We start from the raw sequence: 23,570 nt of genomic DNA, 5'->3' as shown, positions 1-23,570 counted from the left end.
AGGACAGATCCTTCAACGTTACACGCTGATGTTATTACAAGCTTATTTCTGAAAGCACATCTTGAAATCAAGTGTTAGGAAACCTGCAAAGCTCCTCTGTTGGCCTTAAAGAACCACAGCTTATAGCAATGAGAGAGCGACCATGATTCATTACCCCTTCCTCTGCCCCACCCCCAATTCCATTTATTTGCTTCTCTACCACGGAACTGGAATTCTTTATGCAACAGACCTCAAAATTGCTTTCCACTTACATAGCTAAACTAAAAACTCATTTGATTTAGCTTTGTTAATATTTTATTATAGACTAACTGGGGATGAGACTTATCAGCTTGATTGATGTGTGTACTTAATTCCCAGGCAGTACTTTAGTGCCTTCCCTGGAAGGGCTGAACCTGTGGGTTCCTCTATTTTTCTCTAAGTGGGAACTGGTTTTGCTCTAGGCTGGGAGAGATGTGCATCTCTCAGGAAAGTGACTTCTGCCTCTACTGTTCTGCTCTGCAGAGCATGGCTATAGATCTTTAAAGAGCTGAAGCATATTTAGGATGGACTGAGAGGTAAATGTTTTCTAGGAGGCAGATTTAAAGAACTTTTATAAATATTTATTAAATATATCAAAAACAGTTGGGCACCAGTGGCTCCTGTCTGTAATCCTAGCTATTCAAGAGGCAGAGATCAGGAGGATCATGACTCAAAGTCAGCCTGAACAAATAGTTTGAAAGACCCTATCTCAAAAATACCCAACACAGAAAAAGGACTGGAGATAATGGCTCAAGTGGTAAGAGTGTCTGCCTAGCAAGTGTTAAACTGAGTTCAAACCTCAGTACTGCCAAAAAAGGAAAAAACCAAAACAAACAGAGCCAAGTATGGTGGTACATGCCTGTAATCCCAGCACTTGGGCAGCTGAAACAGAATCCTCAGGGCCAGCCTGGGCAACACAGCAAGACTCTGTCTCAAAAAAAACTAAAAAAAAAAGGATACTCCAATGATTAGAGTGGTTTTATATTTACTATACAGGCAACAAAGGTTTGGTTGTTTTCATTACCAGAAAAAAACACACCAGCAGGAAATCTAATCTTTAAAAGGAATACCGTAAGCAAAGAAAAAAGTAAAATAAGACATGATACCAAAATCTCTTGCCTGTAAATTCTAGGTAAAGGACTGCTGGGAAGCAGAGACAAATAGAAAAATCTCAGGCAGAGAAATGAGAGAAAAGCTGAAGGGATAATTTAAATTCAGAGCCTGCTGAAAGGAAACTTAAGGCCCATCAAGTCCAACACAGTTTGCTGCACAGATGAGGAGGCCATGCAGAGATGCTGGCTGAACTCAATTGCACCATCCAGGGAGAGCCAGAAACAGTGTTGGACCCTGGAGACAACCTGGCACTTTTTCAAATACACTATGCAATCTTTCTAAGTAACCTGAAGTGATCAACTTGTCACCATTCCCACTGAAGATGGAAATAAAATTACCTTGCAGCTTAAGCAGCTGTCAGACACCTTCCAATATGTCCAGCATCACACTAGTGAGTCTCTCTCATCCTATTCCTCCAAAATATTCCTTCCCCCAATCTTTTCTACCTCGATAAATTCACCCAGTTAGTCAAACCAGAAATCTAGTAGTCATTGTTCATTTCTCACTTACTTGCACTAGTCCCACATCCCTATCCATTAGCAAATCCAGTAATTTTTAATTCCAAAACAAAAATTCAAAGGTCATACTCTCTTACCCGAACTTCCTCAACAGCCTTCAACTGTTGCCCTATTATTCCAATCCATTGTATAGGCAATAGAGGGAGTATAATAAAAGCACAGATGGGACCATGTCTCTTCCCTGCTTAAAATCTTTCAGTAAATTCTCATTGCAAACAGTATAAAACCCAAGTCCTTCATATAGTCTGTATGGCCTTGCTCATTTTCTTCCACCTGCCCTGCCTATGTCTCCAGTCTCATTTCATGTCACCTTCCCTACTGTTGACTGTGTTCCAGTCATGACCAGTTTGCTTGTTTCTTAAACAAAACAAAACCCTCAACTCCTACCTGCTGGTCCAATGTGTCACATGTGACACACACACAGTGTTCTGTGCTTCCTCCACCCAAATGGCTCCATGCTTTTTACACAGTTTTCTTTGCTCATTTGACAGGTCTCAGCTTAAATGTTAGTCTATCAAAGAAGCCATTTCCAATCTTCCTATTTGAATAAAGTGAACTTCCTTCTCATGTTTAATCTCCATTTCCTCCCCTCTATTTTCTCCTTCACATTGTTTGCCACAATTTATAATCCTCTCTAATTGTGTTTGGTCCATCTTCCTCACTAGAATATATAATCTCTACAATGACCATCAGTTTTACACATCATGGTATTTTTTATTTAAAAAAATGAAAAGGCCTGGTACCTCTCATAAATGGTAATTGAATAAATCAGTTAACGGATGAATCTCTGTGTGCCTTAGTATCCTAAACTATAACATGGGGAGTTATATTTACTTGTCTGGGAGTTAACAGAGATTATGCATGCAGACCTCCTCACAGTATCTGTCTGACAGTAATGCTAACTATTTTATTAATAAATGTAGGATGTACAGTATCTGTGCTACTGAAAATAGGTAATAGCAAACCTCTTCACATTTATGGGTCTCAGTTTCAAATAAAGGAGTTAAACTAGATCAGGGCTTTTCAACTTCAGCTCTGTCACCACTTTGGGCCAGAAAATGCCTTATAGAAAGCTGTTCTATATGTTATAGGAAGTTTAGCACCACTCTAGCCTTTGCCCATCAAATGCCAGTAGCACCTTCAACCTCAGTTATAACCAAAAATGTCTCTAGACATTGCCAAATGTTCCCTAGGGTGCAAAATTCTTACAGTTGAGAACCAATGAATAAAACAATTGCTGAAGTATGTTGTATTTAGTATGTTTAAAACCAATACCAACCAACTTGACAAACTACCAAAAGTTCAGACTAATAGTGAATGATGAAAAAAAGAAAAAACCCAAAGGAAGGCCCCATTTGTATTTAGTCAAAGCAGACCCCGAGAATATCTTCACAGTCACAGTCACACAGTAATTCTCTCGTCACTGAAAAGATGAGGACTCAATGTTCCACAGGAAATAAAAACCTCTAAGAATACTATGCATTCAGAGAAGACGACCAAATGAAAAACTAAAACAAAAGATCTAAGACAAACTCAACCACTACTATTTCTGTTTAGAATAGTCAAAAGCAAACATGTCAGGTATGGTGGTCCACACCTGTAATCCCAGCACTCGGAAGGCAGAGGCAGGAAGATTGCAAGTTTAAGGCCTTGGCTACACAATGAGTTCGAGGCTACATATTAAGATCCGTCTCAAAATAAAATCAAAAGCCAAACAAGAACAACAAAACTCCCAAATAAATCCACACAGGTTAGTTGACCTGGTAAGAAATACTGGAAGTAGTGATATTTTGTTCTATCCTTGATTTCAGAAATAAGATAAGGCTATCTATTATGGCTACTTCTACTTAGTACTGTACTGGAAGTTCTGAAAGTACAATAAAAAGAAATAAAAATGTAAAGATTGGAAAGAGAGACATAAATTGTCATTATATGCAGATAGCACTATTGTCTATGGAGAAAATGCAACTCAAAAGATTCTACATATAAGTCTTTACAGTTAGCAAGTCAATGTAAGAAGTCTGCTGGATACAAGATTAATATACAAAAACCAAATGAAATTTCTATGTATTAGCAACAGAAGTTAAAAATAAAATTTAATAAAACATCGTTTACAATAGCATCAATCAACATGAAATACAGGATTAATATAGCAAAATACATCTACGATCCATATTCTAAAAGCTACAAAACACTGATGAGAGGAATGCTTAAACAAATCTTAAATAAATGGAGATACATTTCATTTTCATAGACTGGAAGACACATCATTATTCAGAGGAAAATTCTACTGAAAACTGTAGATTTTAAGAAAATATCAAATGCTTAGCAGCCTTTCTAAATGGAAATTAACAAGCTGATTACAAAAATTATATGAGAATATAAAGGATGAAGAATAACCAAGACAATCTTAAAGAAAAATAAAGTTGAATACAGAAACAGAGCCACATATGTATGGTCACTTGACTTATGTAAAAAGTACAACTCTAATTCAGCAGGGGAAAGAATGGGTCTTTGTAATAAGTATTTCTGGAACAAATGAATACTTAATGAAAAAAATGAATTCTTAGCAGTGAGATTACCCCTAGAAAAAAACTACACTTGTAATCCTAATTAATTAGGGGGCAGAGATTAGGACGACTATGGTTTGAGGTCAGCCCAGGCAAAAAGTTAGTGAGACCCCCATCTCAACAAAAAAGTCCAGTGTGGTGATACCAGCTAGGCAGGAGAAATACAAAGGAGGATCGTGGTCCAAGGCCAACCCCAGGCAAAAATGAGACCCTATCCAAAAAATAATTAAAGCAAAAAAGGGCTGGGACATAGCTAAAATGATAAAGAGTATCTGCCTAACAAGTAGGAGGCTCTAAGTTCAAACCCCAGTGCCACCATCTTATCTCATACAATTCAAATAGATTCTATACATAATTGTGAAATGTAAAACAATAAAGCTTACAGAACAAAACATAATGGACAAAGACTTCTTAAGCAGAACAGAAAAAAATATTGACAAATTGAACTCCATCAAAATTAAGAACTTCATGTTCTCATGCGAATAAGAGAGTGAAAAGGCAAACCATAGACAGGGAAAACATATCTACAGTATGTATATCACACCTTGAGTATAAAAAAACCCTTACAAATCAATACAAAAAGACAACCCAATCAGGAAAGGTAAAAGATTTGAACTGGCACATCACAAAAGAAGATATCCAATGGTCAATAAGTATATGAAAAATTTTCAACATTACTTGTCAGAGAAACAAAAATTGAAACTCAGTGACACTACACACACCAAATAATAGCTACAATTACATAGCCTGTCTATAGACTGAGATATGGAGTAACTGGAAACTCTCATTTATAGCTAGTGAGGAAAGCATGACGTGGTATAGTCACTTTGGAAAACTGGCAATATTTAGAAAGCTACACAATGAATTATTATCTAGCAATTTCACTTCTAGATCTCTACTCAAGAGAACTGAATGCATATGTCCCCCAAGGACATGTAGAAGAACATTTAGAGCAAATTTATTTATAAGAGCAAAACTGGAAACAAAATAAATGCCCACTAACAACAGAATAAATTGTGAAAAACTCATACAACAGAATACTACTACACAAATACAGCATAAAAAAAGAAATAAAACAAAAAAAGTACTGCTACATGCAACAACTTGAATAAATCTCAAAAGCAGTTAAGAATTTGTGACAATTACATGATTTCATTCATATGAAGATCAAGAACTGGAAATAGTGATAAAAGTCAGAGCAGGGGTTAACTGTGGGGAAGGAGTGACACTGAGTGGCAAAGGGAGCTTTCACTGTGAGCATAGCAGGGGTTACAAAGGCATCTGTTGTACAATTTTGGTTATATATGTAGAATCTGGGTACTTAACTATACACATTACACCTTCATTTAGAAAAATCACTAACAGAATGTATTTTTGTGGCTTATTCCCCTTAAAACCTTTAGAGTAGCAAGAGCTCCCTTGATCATAAAAGAAAATCCCCAAATTGCAAAATAATGGCAATGACTGTGATAGTCAACTCAATTCTGTTTTCTGTGATTTTCAAATTTGTACAAAAAGTTCTTTTACTGCCTATACTAATGGAATGCTTTAAATATCCCAAATTCTTAAGACTTGAAACAATTTCTCATGTCCAAAGTGTTTTATTTTTATTGCCTGGACTTTAATTAAGAAGAATGCACAGCAGTCAGCTCTTTCAAAACTGGCAAAAGTCAACAGAAACATTTCTAATTTGGCTCTGCTGACACACTGTTTTGAAATTCCTCCTGCCCTGGGCTGTAAATACTTAGAAAAGATTCAGAATTTACCATACAAATGCAGTAATAACAAAGACCGTCACTATTTATTTTTCTCCCTTTCTCTTCTTTACTAAAGAATTAAATATACTAGAGAAATTAAGCCTTTCATTTTCTTAACAAAAGATATACCTGCAACCAAGCAACTGAACATTCAATAGAAACCATTTATAATAAGAATCTTTTTCTCCAAACCAAAACCTGTACATCTCTGATACACACTGGAGGACACTCAGAACTTGTAACAATTATAGGAAAGGTGTTTTAACAAAACTTCAAAGCATTATTCTTAAACAGACTTCTCTTAGTGTTTAAATGTGAAAGTCGTGCCCTTTATCTTCTAGTATCAACATTCTAACAATTCCTCTTAGAAGTTGGATAGCTGTTGCTTTTAATTTAGGGGGAAAAAACCCTTCAAATCTTTTCTAGATTAAGCAACTCCACACAGGCTCCCCACCACCACCAAAAAACAAAAACAAAAACAGAAACTCTTTTGGCAACTATACTTCTAAAAAATGGTAAGGAAAAATATAAATATTGTTCACCATAGTCTCAGAAATTTAAAACTAACTTCAAAAGCCTAGAAACTGCCAACAATAGGAAACTCATGCTAAAAATAATTTACTGTTTCTTTTTCTTTTTGGAATGAAAGTCATAGTAAAATTTATTAGGAAATGAACCTAGTATAACAGGATAAAAGTGAGGGGATATGGGAAAAAGGGAGAAACATTTCCTGCTGCTCATGTAGGAAATGGGAATAGAGATTCCAATTTATTGTTTCTTAAAGGAGAATAAGCTTTAGGACTCAAATATGTTTCAGAGTAATATTAAGAATATAACAAAGAAATAGAAAACATGCATGATCTGTTGTTAAGTCTTTAAAAAGCAAAACACCACATAGTATATATAGGGTTTACATTCTCATTTTTGTATAAACATGTGTGTGCATAAAAACAAATAAATTAGCTATATGCTAAAACATCTCTGATTCTCTTTAGGTGGAAAAACTAGGTAATACCTTTTTAGTTTATTCCTTTTTGAGCATTTCAAGTTTTCCACAATTAAGACATATTATTTTTGTGATTAGATATTTTTTACTCTTGTTAATGCTAAGTTCAGGTTAGATTATTAAGTGATCTATTTGCCTACATAGTCTTCCCCCAATAGTGATATCAAATTTAATTATAATGGATCTATTACTTAAATGCTCAATCTTTGTGTTTCTAACTCAGATCAGAAGATTAAAAAAAGACTCTGCCATAAGCTAATAACACTGCTGTGAAAATCAATGAACTAGGACTATGGATATGCATATTGATGAATTATACAATATTTCTAAAGAATAAAGCAAACATAAGTAGTATAAACATACAAAATAGTAGTATATACTGCCTAGAAATACCTACATATGTATTATAAATATAAAGAAATGCGTGAAAATGAGAATACTAAATTCATAGTCCTAATGTGTCCTGAGTGAAAACTGGGGAGGCATTTATAGGGGATATCAAATGTAATGATAATTTCTCCTCTTAAAATGGTTGAAAGGTATATGAAAATTCACTATATGTTATTCTTTATATCTTAGCATAAGGTAAAAGGAAAAACCCAATGGCTCTCAGGGTTTGAATGTTTTAGATAATCCAAACCCAAATCATATTCACTCTTTACAACTGGCTCATATCCTTTCTCCAAATCAATTCTTTAAAATCATTCTCAATTTCATTCAGGCATGTAGGACATATGTGTGTATGCACTGTGCATTGGGGATCAGCTCATTAAAAACACAGTAATAAGAGGCAGTATAATATGAGGGTTGATGTATTTGCTTTGATGCAACATGCCCCTGAAACTGGCATCAAGGCAGCTATGCAATGGGCTTTAACATCCAATGCTTCTCCTCATTATCAACCTGAATAGTAATTTAATCAGTGGTTCATTTGAGATGTCTGTTTGCCACATACAATTCAAACAGCTGCAGTTACTGGTTGGAAGGCACAGTCTCTGTGGAAACATCAATATGCAAAGAAGGGTGAGACCTAAAATCCTTGTTAACTCTCCATCCAGCTGTTAAGTGCATTTGTGAAATTAGAGTTGACCTATAAGTATACTGTAATGCTTTAAAATGTCATATTTAAAAAAATCAATATGGTTAGGAAAGTGTACTAATTAGACAGCATCCGAGCAATTACAAAGTCAGTATTATGTCAACATACATTTTTATTACTGTGAGTCTAGTATTCATCTAAAAGACCTCCAACTTCCTATTAAATACGTCCATTCCAAATTACCAGCTAAAATCAATCAATACCTTCTCCTTGAATTCTGTGGCTAAAGGAATGAATAAAAGGTAGCAGAGGTGAATTTGGAAGTAAGAACAGTGGTTCTCTATTTCAAATGAACACTGACTTTGGTATTGGTGAAAGCCTTACTTACAGAGCATACATGCAATCTCTCTAAGACACTAAAACGGGATAATTGAAGTGGGTGAAGGAAAAAAAATTAATACCACCTATTCTGAAGTATATTTTCAGGCAACCTGGCATAGCAGTGCATGTTTAGGCAATACCTACATAAATGAATTTTAAACAATGGCTTGAGTATTGCAGTGACTAAGAAGAGTCACAAATGAAAGTGCATTAAGTAGCTGTGGTTTCCATTAATCGAGATCTAAAATGACCATGCACACAAGGAAAGATGTGGCTGTCCTCAAAATGTTATTTCTGGCCACAGAAATTTTCTGTGAAGACACCATTTTCAAGATAGACAGCAAACAATGTAGCCAGATGTGTGAAAGTGGTATTATTGTTTAAAGTTTTCTGCAAATGTTCTGATTCTTAGGATATATATGACAAGAAATGAATTCTAGAGCTGGGCACTGCTGGCCCACATCTGTAATACTAACTACGAGTGAGGCTGAGGTTGGGAGAATTGCAATTCGAGGCCAGCCCAAGAAAACAGTTTGAGAGATCCCATCTCTAAGATAATCAGACCAAAATGAGCTAAGTTCAAACCCCAGTCCCACAAAAAAAAAAAAAAAAAAAGAATGCATTCTACATAAAGTATAAGTTAGATTGATTCTTACTGATACATGTACTGGAAAGAAAAATGATTTTTATAACATTCTTGCAGTTAAGTACAAAAAATTTACTAGACCATTAAAATAACAATATTTTTTAAAGCTAGTTCAATATATTCCTGTCCAACATTCTGAACTCTTTACCTGTCATAAATTCTAAGAACAATTACACTGTTTAGAGGTTTGGAAAACCGAAAACTTCAAGGGAAAAAGTCACAATCTTGCTCTACAGCAGAATCTGAGGCAAATTCTGACCCAATTTATCTTAGTGTGAGAATAAGTACACAGTCTTCCTTTTGGAAAGAGCAGAAGGAAGTTCACAAGGGTAAAACACACAACGAACTGGGGATTTATAGTCTTATGTGTTAACTGTGTTTCTACTAATAGCCACTGGAGTATCTCCACTTGGATGTCTCACAGGTCAAATGGCTCCAACCACTCCTCACTTCCTAAAGCCCAAGTGGGGTGGTCACTCACTTGCTGAGGCTAGGAATCTGAATGTTCTCCTTGACTCACTCTTCTTCACCCCCTCAACCCAGTCACCTAAAAGTTGTGTGGACACAACCCAAATCTTCTTCGCCCCTACTACCACTATTCCAGTGCAGACTATCATCATCACTCATAGAATAATTTCTTTGAAAGTGTAGTCAAGTGTGCAACTCTTTTCCATAATCTGGATTTTCATGGGAGAGAGACAAACATTTATTGTTTTTAGTAGATTAGACTGGATTGTACTTTTTAGAGATTAGCATTGTCGATAGAGAACCACAGGAGTAATAATAAAAGATAAAACTGCTAACTTTAACACTTGTAATTTTATTATGAATTTCTGCTCCAAAATATTCTATAAAGCAGAAAAATCCAAATGAGCATCACATTTTAACGTACCAATCATTAAAAAGAAAAAAAACAACTCAAAATAGAAAACCATATTATTTGATGTTGACCATGAAGTAAAAGACATGAAAATGTCTGTCACTGTGTGCAATCTAGGTGGCCAGAAAGTGAAATACATAAAATCTTATGTGGCAAAGACTAAAGAAGGAAAAAGGTGAGTATATTATCAGATGAAAAATAAGTAGCTAGATTTACCGGAATGCTTGATTCAGAATTTGATAATGAAAATGTTCTGGTGCCAATCCTATGACCACAGCATTAGGATCACTTGTTTGTATTCCTGGGAATAGAACAAATATAATTGTTAAAAATGCAATTAAAAGCAATGTCAAATTTTATGGCAAAGTAGTCTCAGTCATTCCAAGTGCATATTTTTGCTGTAGCTATAATCTGAAGTTTTAAGAGATTATCTTTGCCCACTACACTTTGGAATGGGGAGGGGTTGGGGGGGGCTTTGTATGCTAACATTTTTCCATATTCCTCTACATGAGCTTAAAGCTATTCAGTAACTAGAAAATCTGAGCTGAAAATTGCAACCTGATGTTCTCAAACAAGTAATTTCTATTTAAAATGCTTTGCTGATTACAATCAACAAGAACAGTCATGAGTTCCCTATGAACTATCAGATCAATAACAACTGATGAGGGACAAAGACTCTAAGGCAAGGGAAATTAGGCTTTCTAATTGTTACAGTTGAAGTTAACACACTCATGATAAATATGGAAAGCACTGCAGACTCTATGGTTTTATACATGCTGCCTAACCCTCTTTTAGTTTCACACATATTACAATTAAAGCAGAATTTAAGGGCTTGGTATCTGATGACAGGACTTTAGATATGACAACCAAACAGGCACATTCACCATCACAATTTTTAAGTTTGATTAAAGTTCTGTGGATGGGCTGGAGGTATGGCTCAAGAGTGCTTGCCTAGCAAGCACGAGGTCCTGAATTCAAATCCCTAGTACTGCCAAAAAAAGTTGCATGGATTATCTATATGCTAATTCGTATTTGTCTCTCTTATTGACTACAGACACAAGTTTTCCAATTTCTTTCTTACTAGCTGCTACCATAGCGTAATTGGTTAGTTTGTTGAAGGAACAAATTAAAATTGTTGGCTGTTGGTTTTTAGTGTTGTTTTTATTATTTATATATATCCATAGAGCAAAAATACTCAATATTGGTAAAGATATTTCCATTCCCTTCAAAATTCCATCTTGGGTATTGTCATGTATATAAAGATGTTACTTGCATAGTTCTATATTGAATGATAAAAATTTCTTTTAGATCACAGATTCTGCTCTAGGTCATTGCTGAAGCACCTAGAATCTTGATATTCTTCAACTAAAGTCAAAAGAGATAAATCAGATTCAAAATTTGTTTTAGTCCTTTAGCTCACCTGGAAACATAACTATGTTGATTACAGGATGCATTTATTGTATTTGTTTGCCCAGCTTCTGCATGGCATTCTCATAAAAGACGACTTGCTAACGACCATGCTAGGGGTTAGAGTTCAGCCTCTTGCAACAGAGGCAGAGAATGAGAATACCAGATGTTTTCTAGACTTCATTGCAGATAAGGGTACTGGCATAAGACTGAGTCTCTGCCAATCAGATGACCCCACCCAGGGTTTTGAACTGGGAGCTACTAATACAATGTGGGGAGAAGCACCTCTGAGGAAGTGACTAGTGTTTCTACTAGATTTGGAGGCAGTAGTGCCTGTGGAGGTCTACAGGCTTAGCTAGGGACATCAGTGGCACCTCATCAGTTCTGTGGGTGATGGTGCACATTGTTCCTAGCTGCAAAGACCCTAACACTAATTCTCCAGCTCTCCTAGGCAGTTCTGTGGGCTACCCCAATAACCTTTTTCTCTATACCCTGGAAATTTCCAAAATTATAGGAAAAAAAAAAAGACTAGTATTACAAGTCCTGATGTACCCATCATTCAGCTTTTGCAACTATTAATATTGTACCAATTATTTTTGGAAGACTTTCTAAAGGAAATGCTTAGCCGGACCTTAATCCTAGCTACTAAAGAGGCAGAGAACAGGAAGATCACGGTTTGAAGCCAGCCTGAGAAAGTAGTTTGTGAGACCCTATTTTGAAAACACCCAAAACAAAAAAAAGGGGTGGAGGAGTGGTTCAAGCATGAAGCTCTGAGACCAACCCCAGCACTGCCAATAAATAAGTAAATAAATAAATAAAGCAAGCAAGCAAATCCCAGCTATTGTGTCATTTCACTCCTTCACATTTCATACATATCCTTAATAAGGATTTAAAATTTAACATAATTTTTTTAAAAAGTTATTACCCAATACTTAGTCCACAGATGAATTTCCCCAAATGTCTCAAAATGTCTTTTAACATCTGGTACCACAAGCTGGCATCCCCCAAAGCCATAGGTTGCATTTGACTGTTATTTCTTACTTCTCATTCAATAACTTCATTCTCCCCCACTTATTGGTGCAACTAGATCATTAATCCTGGAGGAGCTCCCACATTCTGAAGTTTTGGCTGACTGTCTTAATTATTGAATTTATTCCTTTATCTTTATCTTTCCTGTATACTGGTAATTAGATAAAGAGTCTTCATAGTTTCACACCCAATTTTTAGGCAATTTATTTTATAAGTAATGCTATGCATTTATTATAATAAAAATAAATAATAAAAATTTCTTATTACAGTAAACACTTGGCATCTGAAGGTACATGGTTCTAAGGAGACCACTGGTTTGGGGGGAAAACTGCGCATGCTCAGCATACATAAAAGTTCAGTGCTCTAAAATTACTTGAATTTATCTATACAGTACGTACAGTAGGTCTAAGCATCCCTAAGTTGGAACTACATGGAGTAGGCTACATTACTGTCACAAAAAATTACTTTTTTACGTTAATATTGCTCACCAAAAACTAGATCATATTTCATGCTCTTTATCTTGAATACTGCAGATGCTTGATTTATTTTTCCCCTAACACTGCCCAACCTCTGCTAAAAACATGCCTGCCTTTCAATAAATCTAACATTTTTACTTTCTGACTTAAATTAAGCACATTGTGTGCCTGTGCCCTGTCTGGGTTACGAAGATTACCATACTCAGGAACTAGTTTGGTTTCTATAATGGTCTTTGAATAATGTAAAATATTTACATCATTCCAAAGTCAAAATTATATAACAGGGTACTTTTACAGAAGGCTCCTCTCCTGATCCCACCCCCTTTCCTGCACCCCCTCTTTTTTTTGAGACAGGATCTCTGTAAATACCCCAGGCTAGCCTTGAACTTGTGATCCATCTACCTCAACCTTCCGAGTGCTAGAACTATAGGCATGTACCACCATGCCTAGTAGGGAACCAATTTTATTACCTTTTCATTTATCTTTCTTTGGCTTCTTTTTACCAATATAAGACAAATACATTATGACATCTGTTTCCCTACATAGAAAATGTGTAAGATTTTGTAAACCTTACATTTTCACTTAATATATCCTATGAAGATCACTTCTTCTCAGGAAATAGAACTCCCCCAAGTTGTTTGTTTGGAGGAGATAGGAGTTAGGAAAGAACAAATGCTATATGTATATATATAGGTTTTTTTTTTGGTATGTGTGTGGTACCTGGAGTTTGAACTCAGGGCCTTGGCCTCTACCACTTGAGCCACACCTCCATCCTAGGAGACAGAACTCTGTAATTACTTATTTTTTAGCTATGATGCACTCCATTTTGTGGATATAACATACTTGATTCAACCAATCATTCCAATGAACATTTAGGCTGTTTCCAACCTTTGTTATTACAAATAAGGCTGTAATGAAGAACTTTGTTCATGTCACTCCATACTTATGTAACTATATCTAAGAGGTAGTGTGGCTTCATATGTAATTTTGCTGGCTATTGCCAAGTCCTCTCCATAGGAGTTGTTATTTTATATTCCCATCAGTACTCAGATCCTTTTAATATTTATTTTCAGTGTAATTCAGCCAAAGGTGTTTTCTGTATTTTATAAATAATAATAATGTACATGTTATCACATGGTTTTGTAATAAATGAATTCGTATTCATTTTTGTGTACTGTGCCATTTCACTCTATTAGTTACAAAAAAGAAGCAGTGGGAAAAACTGCATCAAGTTATAATGTCATATTTTATAGTCACATTTTCCAAAGAGAAAACAATTTTCTCTTCACCAAATGTGAAATACTTTATATACATTTTAAAATCTTCATACTACCCAGAATGACATATATTTTTAAGGAGGCCTTGATTTATTTTTTTTCCAGGTTAAGAGAACAGTTTCTAGACTCAGGGTTATAATTGTCAAAGTAATTCTTCCCTACATGTTTTTCAAACTGTGGATCAGAATCCACTAGTAGGTTATGAAACTAATTTGGAGGGCTCTAAGTAGCTTCAAAAATCAAACAAGTAAACCAAACAGAAAACAGCATATCTCATACAATAGGTATTATTTAACATATGTAAACACACTTGTACTTTGTAATGTTTCCCTTATTATGTGGATGGTGTTTCAGAAACCTGAATTCAGATTCAGACTTTTGTTAGTACTATGGGCCATTTCGATCAGAACAGAGGGAAATCAGAATAAACACCTCTTTTGTTTTGTTTTTTTTTTCCAGATAGGGTCTCATTATGTAGGCTATGCTGGCCTGGAACTTGATATGTAGACTTGGCTAGCTTTGACTTATGATCCCACCACCTTTACCTCCAGTTCTGGGATTACAGGCGCACCCCACCACACCTGGGCAGAATGAATACCTCCTTGAATAATTTGCAAGTAGATATACAGAACTTATTTTAAAATCTCCAAATTTCTCCCACCTTTGAAATCAGGCAGTGCCCGATCATCAACCAGCAGCATGGGCCTAACTTGCTTCTGTTCTACTAAACTTCTGGCTGCAGTTAGAGATGTGAATATTTCATCTTCAGAGATATCAAACTCCAGTTTTTTCAACCTTTCCAATAGATCCTGCTTGCTCTCTTTTGTTGTGTTGGTCACAAACCTAACCATTACAGAAGACCCACGTAACCTGGAAAGGTAAAATTGAGAAGTCAACAGATAGCTTTTATATTCTGGCCCATAAAATCTCCTAGTTTGGTAGAACTAAGCTAAATGTTAGAAGATGAAGGATAAGTCACTAAGTTTTATAGAGAAGGTTTTTTTTTTTTTCAATTTGCCCAGAATGCTTACCAATTATCTATACCCTGTGGGCAGTTTCACCTCTAACAGTTGCAAAGGCAAACTGAAAAAACTACTTCTATCCTTTTTGAGGGCGTTCTGTATGCTAAATGCCCTTTCATTCAGAATTTAGTGAAGAAATGAAACACCACTATACTGGTAGAATATAAGAGGTGAAAGTTATCTTTTATCTTTTTTTCTTGGAGACAGTTTCACTATGAAACAGGCTGGCCTAGAACTTATGATCCCGCCTCAGCCTCCTGAGTGCTAGAATCACAGGTGTGTGCCACCACATGCAACAGAAATTATTTTAGAGATTATCTAGTAGTGCAATTCTTTCCTCTTAAATGTGAGGCCTAGGAGTTAAATGACTTGCCAGCTTAACTTTATAGACCTATGTAGCAGTGAGGCTAAGACAAGAATTTTCTGTGTCCTGGGACATTGAATAATTGCCCCAAGATGTTATTAGATACTGGTTAAGCTTAATAAGTTACTAAATTTATAAACAGAAACTACCAGGAGAGCTTAAAGAAACATTCCGCTTTTGCAGATCAAAATGGGTTTTCCAGTCAGGAGTGGTAGCATAGACCCATAATCCCAGCGTGCTGGAGGCTGTAAGTTCAAGGTTAGCCTAGGCTACACAGGAAGACTTGTCTCAGAAAAAAAGGGGGGAGAAGGGGAGAAGGGTGGGTTTCAATTGAACTGTACACAGGATTGATTTGATTCCATAATCTGTTTTTGAAAACTAAACATTAGATAGCAGATAAAGACTGTGATTATTTAAAACTGAAAATGTTTTTGGTTCTATAGTGTTTTAGTCCAAATTCTAAATACAATTTTATTTTTAAATTTAGAATTAAAAACTCTGGGGTAGTTTTTTTTTTTTTTGTGGCACTAGGGTTTGAACTCAGAGCCTTATGCTTGCTAGGCAAGTGCTCTTACCACTTGAGATTCTGTATTAATAGCCTGTTGCATTTTATTTGATGCCTGCCCCAAAGGACCATAAGACATAAAAGCACTAACCATAATTTACAATTATGCAAAGCAAACAGAAAAGAGATTTTTAAGTATTCACCCAAAGAACATTAAATAAATTTATATGACTAAATTCACTGTAATCATGATTACCTCTATAACATCTGTGTGGTAGCTTTTTTGCAAAACACATTAACTTTGGTGGTTTATCTTGCAAAAGAAATTGATTACTTCAACACAGCTATTATCCTAAAAATGAATAAATATGAAATAACCACATAATTTTTAATGAGCTTTGGTAAAAAACCAAAAACACCCAACTTTTTGTTTTAAGTCCTCAACTTCCCTTAGTCTATCTGTTTCTATAGAAACCAAACTGGCAGTGTCAGTAGTGATTTCTCTAGGAGAGAAATCCGCCAGGGCCTGCACAGAACAATGTACAGGCTCCTGCCCCTTGGAAAGGCAGGCTCATGGTTTACAGCGCTCCACAGAAGTGCCACTTCCAATGTGGGGGGAAAAAAAAAAAGAGTTTTCTTCCAATCCAGAGAAGAAAGCTCATCTTTAATGCTGTAAGAGCTTGGTCCTCAGGAAAGACTGATTAGTGGACATCCCTCCTTACCCCTAGAAAGTCTAACTCAGAGACAGACTGTGTCAAGAAGTGAAAGTCTAGCTGTGTACCTGACTCTCTTTTGGCTTTAAGTAATACAATGTCTACCATGTGTTACTACCTCTAAAATGAACGTCATGACTCCTAATGCAATTGAAAGCTTCCAAATGATGCCTACCAGATATATACAACTGTTTATACTTCTTGGTTCTCCAAATGGAAGGTAGGCTGAGAGATGGTGCAGTCTCTGTCAATCTTTTCCCTGACACCTGGCACTGCGATAGTCAGCAGATTTTCTGACTAATAGCATACAGTGAACATTTTAAGATCAGAGAATGACAAGCAATACTAAGTACTGCTGATTTTGAAAAGCTCTCTAATTTTTTAAATACCAGTTATTAATTCTGTGTATTGATATTTTTTCAGGACATCAAGAAGCAAACTTTCAGTCATTTCATGTTCACTGTGTATCTCCAGTTTGTGTCTAGACTTGTATTTAGTACTCTAATTGGCATACCAACTAAATATAAAATATTTAAGATGGTCCCTAATCTTTGGAAGGATCACATTTAGTTGATGGAAATAATTCTACAATTTCAAGCCCTTTAACCAAGTTTCATTTTAATTTAGTTATTTTTTGAGGGAGTGTCTCATGTAACCCAGTTCAGCCTCAAACTTATAGTCCTCCTGTCTTGACCTTGAGAGTTAAACTTTGTTTTTGGCAGTTGCACATTCAGTGTCAGATCTTAGGTGAAGCAGAAAGAGGCAGAACTATGCCTGCATGTATTTGGATTCCAGGATTCATTTGTGATTTTTCCAATGCTATTTATTCCAGTTTAGTTTGAATTTTCATTCCTAAATTTACATTACTAACTTAGAAAATGACACACACAGAGAACAAAAAGATTACAGCAAAGGGCCAAATCTAATAAAGGCTTCGAGAACAATGTCTGGAGAATATTACAATGCATACATCTTCTAGCTAAACCCAAGGCAGTGCCTACATATATGGTAAGCTGGTGAAATGCCATCTTAAGGCCATCCATTTAGCTAATGATCTGCCTTGGTGAAATGGCACATACAAACATATTTGTCAGCTGAACCTGGAGGATAGCTTGCCTTTTAAGAGCTTCCTGTGCGCCTGGCACAGCTGCATCTTCAATGTGAAGTGTGCCACTGAGATCCACCAAAACAGCTTTTAATGTGCGGCGTGCTGCCATCCTTCATTCCTTAGGAGAGAGCAAATGAAATTAAAAATACAGTTTAGGAAACAATGGACAATTAAAAACTGGTAAGTCTTCAAAAATATAATTCAAATCCAGAAAAGATACTGCTTAGTGTTAAAACTCCTCTTTCAGAAAAAAATGTTTTTAAAAATCAAAAACCAAAAATTTGATCCGTAACACTTTTATAATGCTTACTTTCGTTTTTTTTTTTAATTTTTAATCAAAACTACAGGAGGGGAAATGCTAAAAGAGATGCTACTATTTACTTTCATTTCTTAAAGTAACTTTTACAGATCATTCACACTTTTAAGTACAAGAATAATAAACTTTGAAGCACAGGTGGAAGCTCCACATTAACAAGCCTTCATCATCTTTGGTTATGTACAATGAAAATGTTCTAATTGCCCATCCCCACTGCTATATGCTGGAATGGCATATGTGGCCAGGGAGCTACTGGTGTTTACAGGTAACCAAGGTAGAAATTTCAAGTAACACTTATTTTAAAGTAGGGAGATACTTTCCTTACCTTACAATGTACAACTTCCCGTTTGCATATTTTCCCTTTAAATAATTTCTCTTTTCTTAGCTGATATACAGTATAAGATAAATATGACTTAAATATTATTAGTAAGGGAGCTAAGAAAGATGAGACTTGATTTATAGTTTCATTTTCTTTTCATTTTTTGAGTAATACTGGGGTTTGAACTCAGGTCCTCACACTTGCTTGGCAGGCACTCTACCACTTGAGCCACTAGTCTGTGTGTTGGGTATTTTTAAAATAGGGTCTTGGCTTTTGCACAGGCTGGCCTAGAACCATGGTCTTCTTGGTCTCTGCCTCCTAAGTAGCTAGGATTACAGGTGTGAGCCACTAATGCCCCGATGGTTTGTAGCTTCTTAAATTAATCTACTTATTAATTTTTTCCTATTTGGTTATTTTTATAAGGAAATGTCAGACATACACAAAAGGTATCAAGGAAAATATACCACCCCTTTACTGATCATCCACCTTCAGAAATAAGACACAGATATAGTTGAAGCCCTCTACTTTCTGCCATTTTGAGTTTCCTTCCTATGGTAGCTGCCCTCCTGATTTTTATATATTCAGAATCTTGTACTAATGGTATTCTGTGTACATTTAGCAACTTGCTTCATTAGTCAACATTATCTCTGTGAGATGTGTCCATGTTAATACAGGTATTCACTTATTTTCACTCCTGTATTCTATTGTGTAAATACTCCATAATTTATTCTTCTAATCATGAACATTTGGATAGTTTAAAACATTTTATTTTACCACAGAACACGTCTGTGAACATCCTTATATATCTCACAGTGGACACACGTGAGCATTTCTCTGGGGTCTTGCTGGGTCTGAAGTATATGCGTGTCCTTACCTTTATTAAAGTGCTTTATGCACTTTAATCTATATAGGGCAAATTTTCTTGTTTGTGGTGGGGGCACTGGGGTTTGAACTCATGGCACTTGCCAGGCATGTGCCCTAACACTTGAGCCACACTCCCGTTTTTGAATGAGTTATTTTTCAGGTAGGGTCTCATGCATTTTACTCAGGGCTTACCCGAGACCATGACCCTCATACTTATGGCCTCCTGTGTAGCTGGGATGATAGGCACACACCAAAACACCCAGCTTATTGATTGAGATGGGGTCTCAATGACTTTTTGCCCAGGCTGCCCTTGAACCATGATCCTCCCGATCTCTCTTCTCATATGGCTGGATTGTAGAAGTAACCTACTGCACTCAGTGGCAAATATTTACCAAACCCACACTATGTGTTTAGCCCTGGTGTAACAAAGCTGAAAGAGCCACCTCCTTTAAAGTTACAAGTGGAGGCAAAGGTTAAAATTCAGCTAGAAAGACCCTAGAAGACATAAGGCAACAATTACTAAGATTTTGGGGGAAAGCTCCAAAGGGGAAGAGGGGTTTCCAGGTGATTTATGGTATCTTATTTTGGGACAAATGACAGGTCGGAGGAAGACCTCTCCCTCCTAGTTAGCTCCCTGAGATGGAACTGAGAGCTCAGGACTGGCAGTCAGCAGGCCCAGACATTGGTCCCGGTTCCACCTCAAATTTATTGTTTGCTGTTGTTGACCATTCCTGAGTCTACATTTCTCTTCAATACATACAGCAGGAAGGCAAGATGAAGCCTCTATCTATCTATTTATCTATCTATCTATAATCTATAGTCTACACTGAGCTCAAAGAATCAATGTGTGGTATTACTCCCCAGAGCCTTGATTTTCTCTTCACATGAGTTTGCTTATCTCCTTGGGGCCCAACTCCTATGGTTTTACACAACAGCATTCAAAAACAGGGATGCAGTGTAGGTGATAAAACTATGAAGAGAAGCAAGGGAATGATTACCAAAGAGCTAGGATACCTATACTCTCCAGAGGACAGGGAGCAGGCGCAAACTAGGAGGAGCACCAAAGGGAGCGTCTAAGATCTGGCAATGTTTTACTTCTTGACCTAGAAAGTGAGTACATGAGTGCTTTTATTTCATTACAATTACCAGAAACTTACATGTGTGTCACAAACTCTTGTGTAGATGATATATTCCACAGTATAAAAATTAGTCTTATATTTTAGCCAGTCATGTCTCATTTAAGATAGCTATAACCAATTAGTCCTATTATACACTCAGCATTAAAAACTCCCACCCCCATTGTCAGTATAAGAAAAAAACTTGATTGTTTGTCTTTTATAATGTAGCTGCTGGGGAAAAAGGTGCAGATGAAAAGAGAAAAGAAAGACATCAAGATCTCTGATTAATCAAGGTTCAAGTGCAAAACCCTCCCTTTTATAATAGTCCTCATATTATTCTATCTCTGATCTTTATTGTGACCCTGACATTAAGGATTACAACAGCAGCATCAACTATTATCTGTCTGAGAGGGGGAACAGCTTGTGAGTTAAAACAGTAGGCTGTTCTAGGGTCTCTATTTGGATGGGTAACAGTTTAAAAAAAAGGGGAGGGGGCCAAATGAAGACTTATATAGATAGGAATGTAAAATTGCTTCTCTTAAAATCGAACTTTTATGAGACAATATTCAATAAAAATGTTAATGGTGAAGGCTTTGTTTTGAAAGAACAAAATAGAAACAAGGAAAATACCAGCAGGAATTGTAATTTTTAAAAGAACTGTTCAACTAGAGCCAGGGATCTATCATAATTTATAACTACTAATAATTTCAATCCCAATCAAAACATCCACATAGGTTTAATTTACCAAAACACTTTTAAAAAGTTTGTATTCTTTGCTTTCATCAGCTCCACTGAACATACCCTTCAGACTTCAAAATGCCCTTTTGGAGTATCACATGTCTGAGGGTGACTGAGGCTTGGAAGAACAAAATGAGGTGTCCCTTTTGAACTTTAAAATATACTACTTCTCTAGTCCCACTAGGCCTTGACCACTTCTGCCATAATCTCTATTCTTTTCAGAACCTTTATAATACATGCTACTTAAATGACAAGTTTATATTTGATATAATGTGCAAGTAATCAGTATACTCAGATGACTGGCTCCAGGACTGCCTGTGGATACTAAAACACACAGACGCTCAAGTCCCTTATATAATAAAGTGGCCTAATATTTGCACACAACTGACACATACTCCTATATAACTTAAATCCTCTCAATTACATCTAACAATTAATGAAGTATAAATGCTATGTAAATAATTATCATACTGTACTGTTTAGGGAATAATGACAAGGAAAAGTGTACATGTTCAGTACAAACACAATGGTTGTTTTAATACCAGAATTATTCTGAAAAGAATTATAAAAGCTTCAGAGGTAGTCCATTTTTTGGTGTTGTTTACTTTGGGTCCATGCACACTGTCTCCCAGTTTGAGTAAGTTATATAAGATATCCCTTAGACGAGCCAAAACAACCAATGGAGGTCAATGCAAAGAAGAAAAGCGTATTTTCTCACTTTAAGAGTAACTCTTCAGGATACTTCAAAGGACAGCTGCCCTTGACTATCCCAGGGCCTTCTCAATCCAACCAGCACTTTCAACCTCAAAGCTGCTTTCTTTTCCCTGCAACAGTGAGCAAATGACAGCAGCAGCAATCCAAATGCCAAAGGCAGTCAGTTCCACTTCCTTCGGTCTTGAAATCTACTCATACTTCTCTTCTTTACTAAAACTACCTTTGTTTTAAAATCATTTCTCATCTAACCTATTTCAACAATTTGCTAAATGTCCTCTCTGCTTTAGGCCTATTTCCAGCCCCAAATTATTCCCTGAATGTAACGGTGCAGTGGTTAGGTAAAACAAGGGAGGTAGACATGCCTAGGTATGAATCCTGCCAACCTGAACTTGCTCATTGCTAAAGTAGAAAGAATAGCAACTTACCTCTAATGGCTGATGATAGAATTAATGAAAGTAATACCTGTGAAGTATTGTGAATAGTATTCTACACTTGGAAAAGCAGAGTTATGTATTTGTAGGTAGGGCACGAAAGAGGGGAGAGTTCATGATGATGTGTCAAGGGCTATAAAAATCAGGGATAAAAATGATGCAAAGTCCTAAGGCATTAATATAACTTGGGGCACTGAGAAAGCATTAAAATACATATTGTGGCATATAATTCAAAACTTAATACAAATTTTCTCCTGGGAAGTTGGGAGTTCTTCAGAACATGCCTCTTAGCTGTCCTGAAGAAAAAATCTTTCCTTTCCTGTGTGGTCTGAGTTTTCCAGTAATATTATTCATTCACTTGCCACTTAAATATCTCCTAGTGGAACTCAGGCTGAAGTCTCTACAATGAAATCTGGTGTACAGAACCTTCTTTACCTTTCCTACTTATTGATCTCTACATGCACGCCCAAGTTCCAAGGCACTGCAGTCTGTCCACAGTCCTAGACTTCACTCCCTCGTAGATGGACTTTTGTCTGAACCCCTCTCCACCTTCCTTCCTCCCCTGGCCAAATCTTCCAGTCCTCAGCCTCAGATAAGCACCATTTTTTTCTGGCCAGCCTCTGAATCCACCTCCTTTTCACGCGAGGTTAGGTGTCTCTGCGCTCTCATTATACCTGCCACCCTGTCCTGGCCTGCGTGACTGTCTCTCCTACTTAACTGCTGAGCTCTGTGAGCACAGGACCGTGTCGCCCTTTCCACTGCGTTAGGTGCTCGATAAAGACTCCGGCTTAACTAAACCCACGAATCCCGGTCTCTATGCACGGGGATCTTAAGAACAGGGATCTCTCCGCACCAAGTCGACTGCGGGCCCTCGCTATCTCTGGCGTGGCAGAAGCCTATACCGCTGCCTTCTAGCCCTGCTCAAGTTCCAGGGTCACATAAATGCCTGGGTGACCCGGAGGGACGCTGACGTGGAATGATAGTCCAGGGCCAAGTTTCGAGGAAAAGCCACCACGTACTCAGCACCCACCCCGGGGAACTTCAGGACAGTCCGTAGGACCGGAGGAAGCGCCCGGCGCCCCGCTGCGCACGCGCTGGTGGCCAAAGGGCGGTCACTATCTGGGCGACGTCCTCTCAGGGCGGGCGCGTAGTTTGGCCCAGGCTCCGAAGCAGGGTGGTGGCCTAGGGATGCCGCCAGCATTTCCCCAACCCTCTCATAAGAACTGCCGCCTCCAAAAGGC

The 23,570-nt window shown here is 36.9% G+C and overlaps 1 protein-coding gene across 4 annotated transcripts in view; it reads right to left on the bottom strand.

Moving 5' to 3' along the window:
• Positions 1–23,570, bottom strand: part of Hdhd2 (haloacid dehalogenase like hydrolase domain containing 2) — a 34,497-nt gene that overhangs the window by 10,762 nt on the left and 165 nt on the right. For 2 of the 4 annotated variants that reach the window (XM_074069870.1, XM_074069871.1), the window contains exons 2-4: positions 17,833–17,947; positions 14,779–14,982; positions 10,145–10,229 (exon numbers count right to left, since the gene is read on the bottom strand). In XM_074069870.1, coding sequence (XP_073925971.1) covers positions 10,145–10,229; positions 14,779–14,982; positions 17,833–17,938 — 395 coding nt within the window. In that variant the 5' untranslated portion in view covers positions 17,939–17,947. Of the gene's footprint in view, positions 1–10,144; positions 10,230–14,778; positions 14,983–17,832; positions 17,948–21,902; positions 22,009–23,359; positions 23,502–23,570 lie in introns of those variants that run through there. The other 2 variants (XM_074069872.1, XM_074069873.1) reach the window with 2 other exon arrangements.

This window comes from Castor canadensis, chromosome 4, assembly GCF_047511655.1.
Source record: "Castor canadensis chromosome 4, mCasCan1.hap1v2, whole genome shotgun sequence".
Taxonomy (NCBI): Eukaryota; Metazoa; Chordata; class Mammalia; order Rodentia; family Castoridae; genus Castor; species Castor canadensis.
Note: the sequence above shows the minus strand (reverse complement) of the source record. Positions and strands in the feature narration are given on the sequence as shown.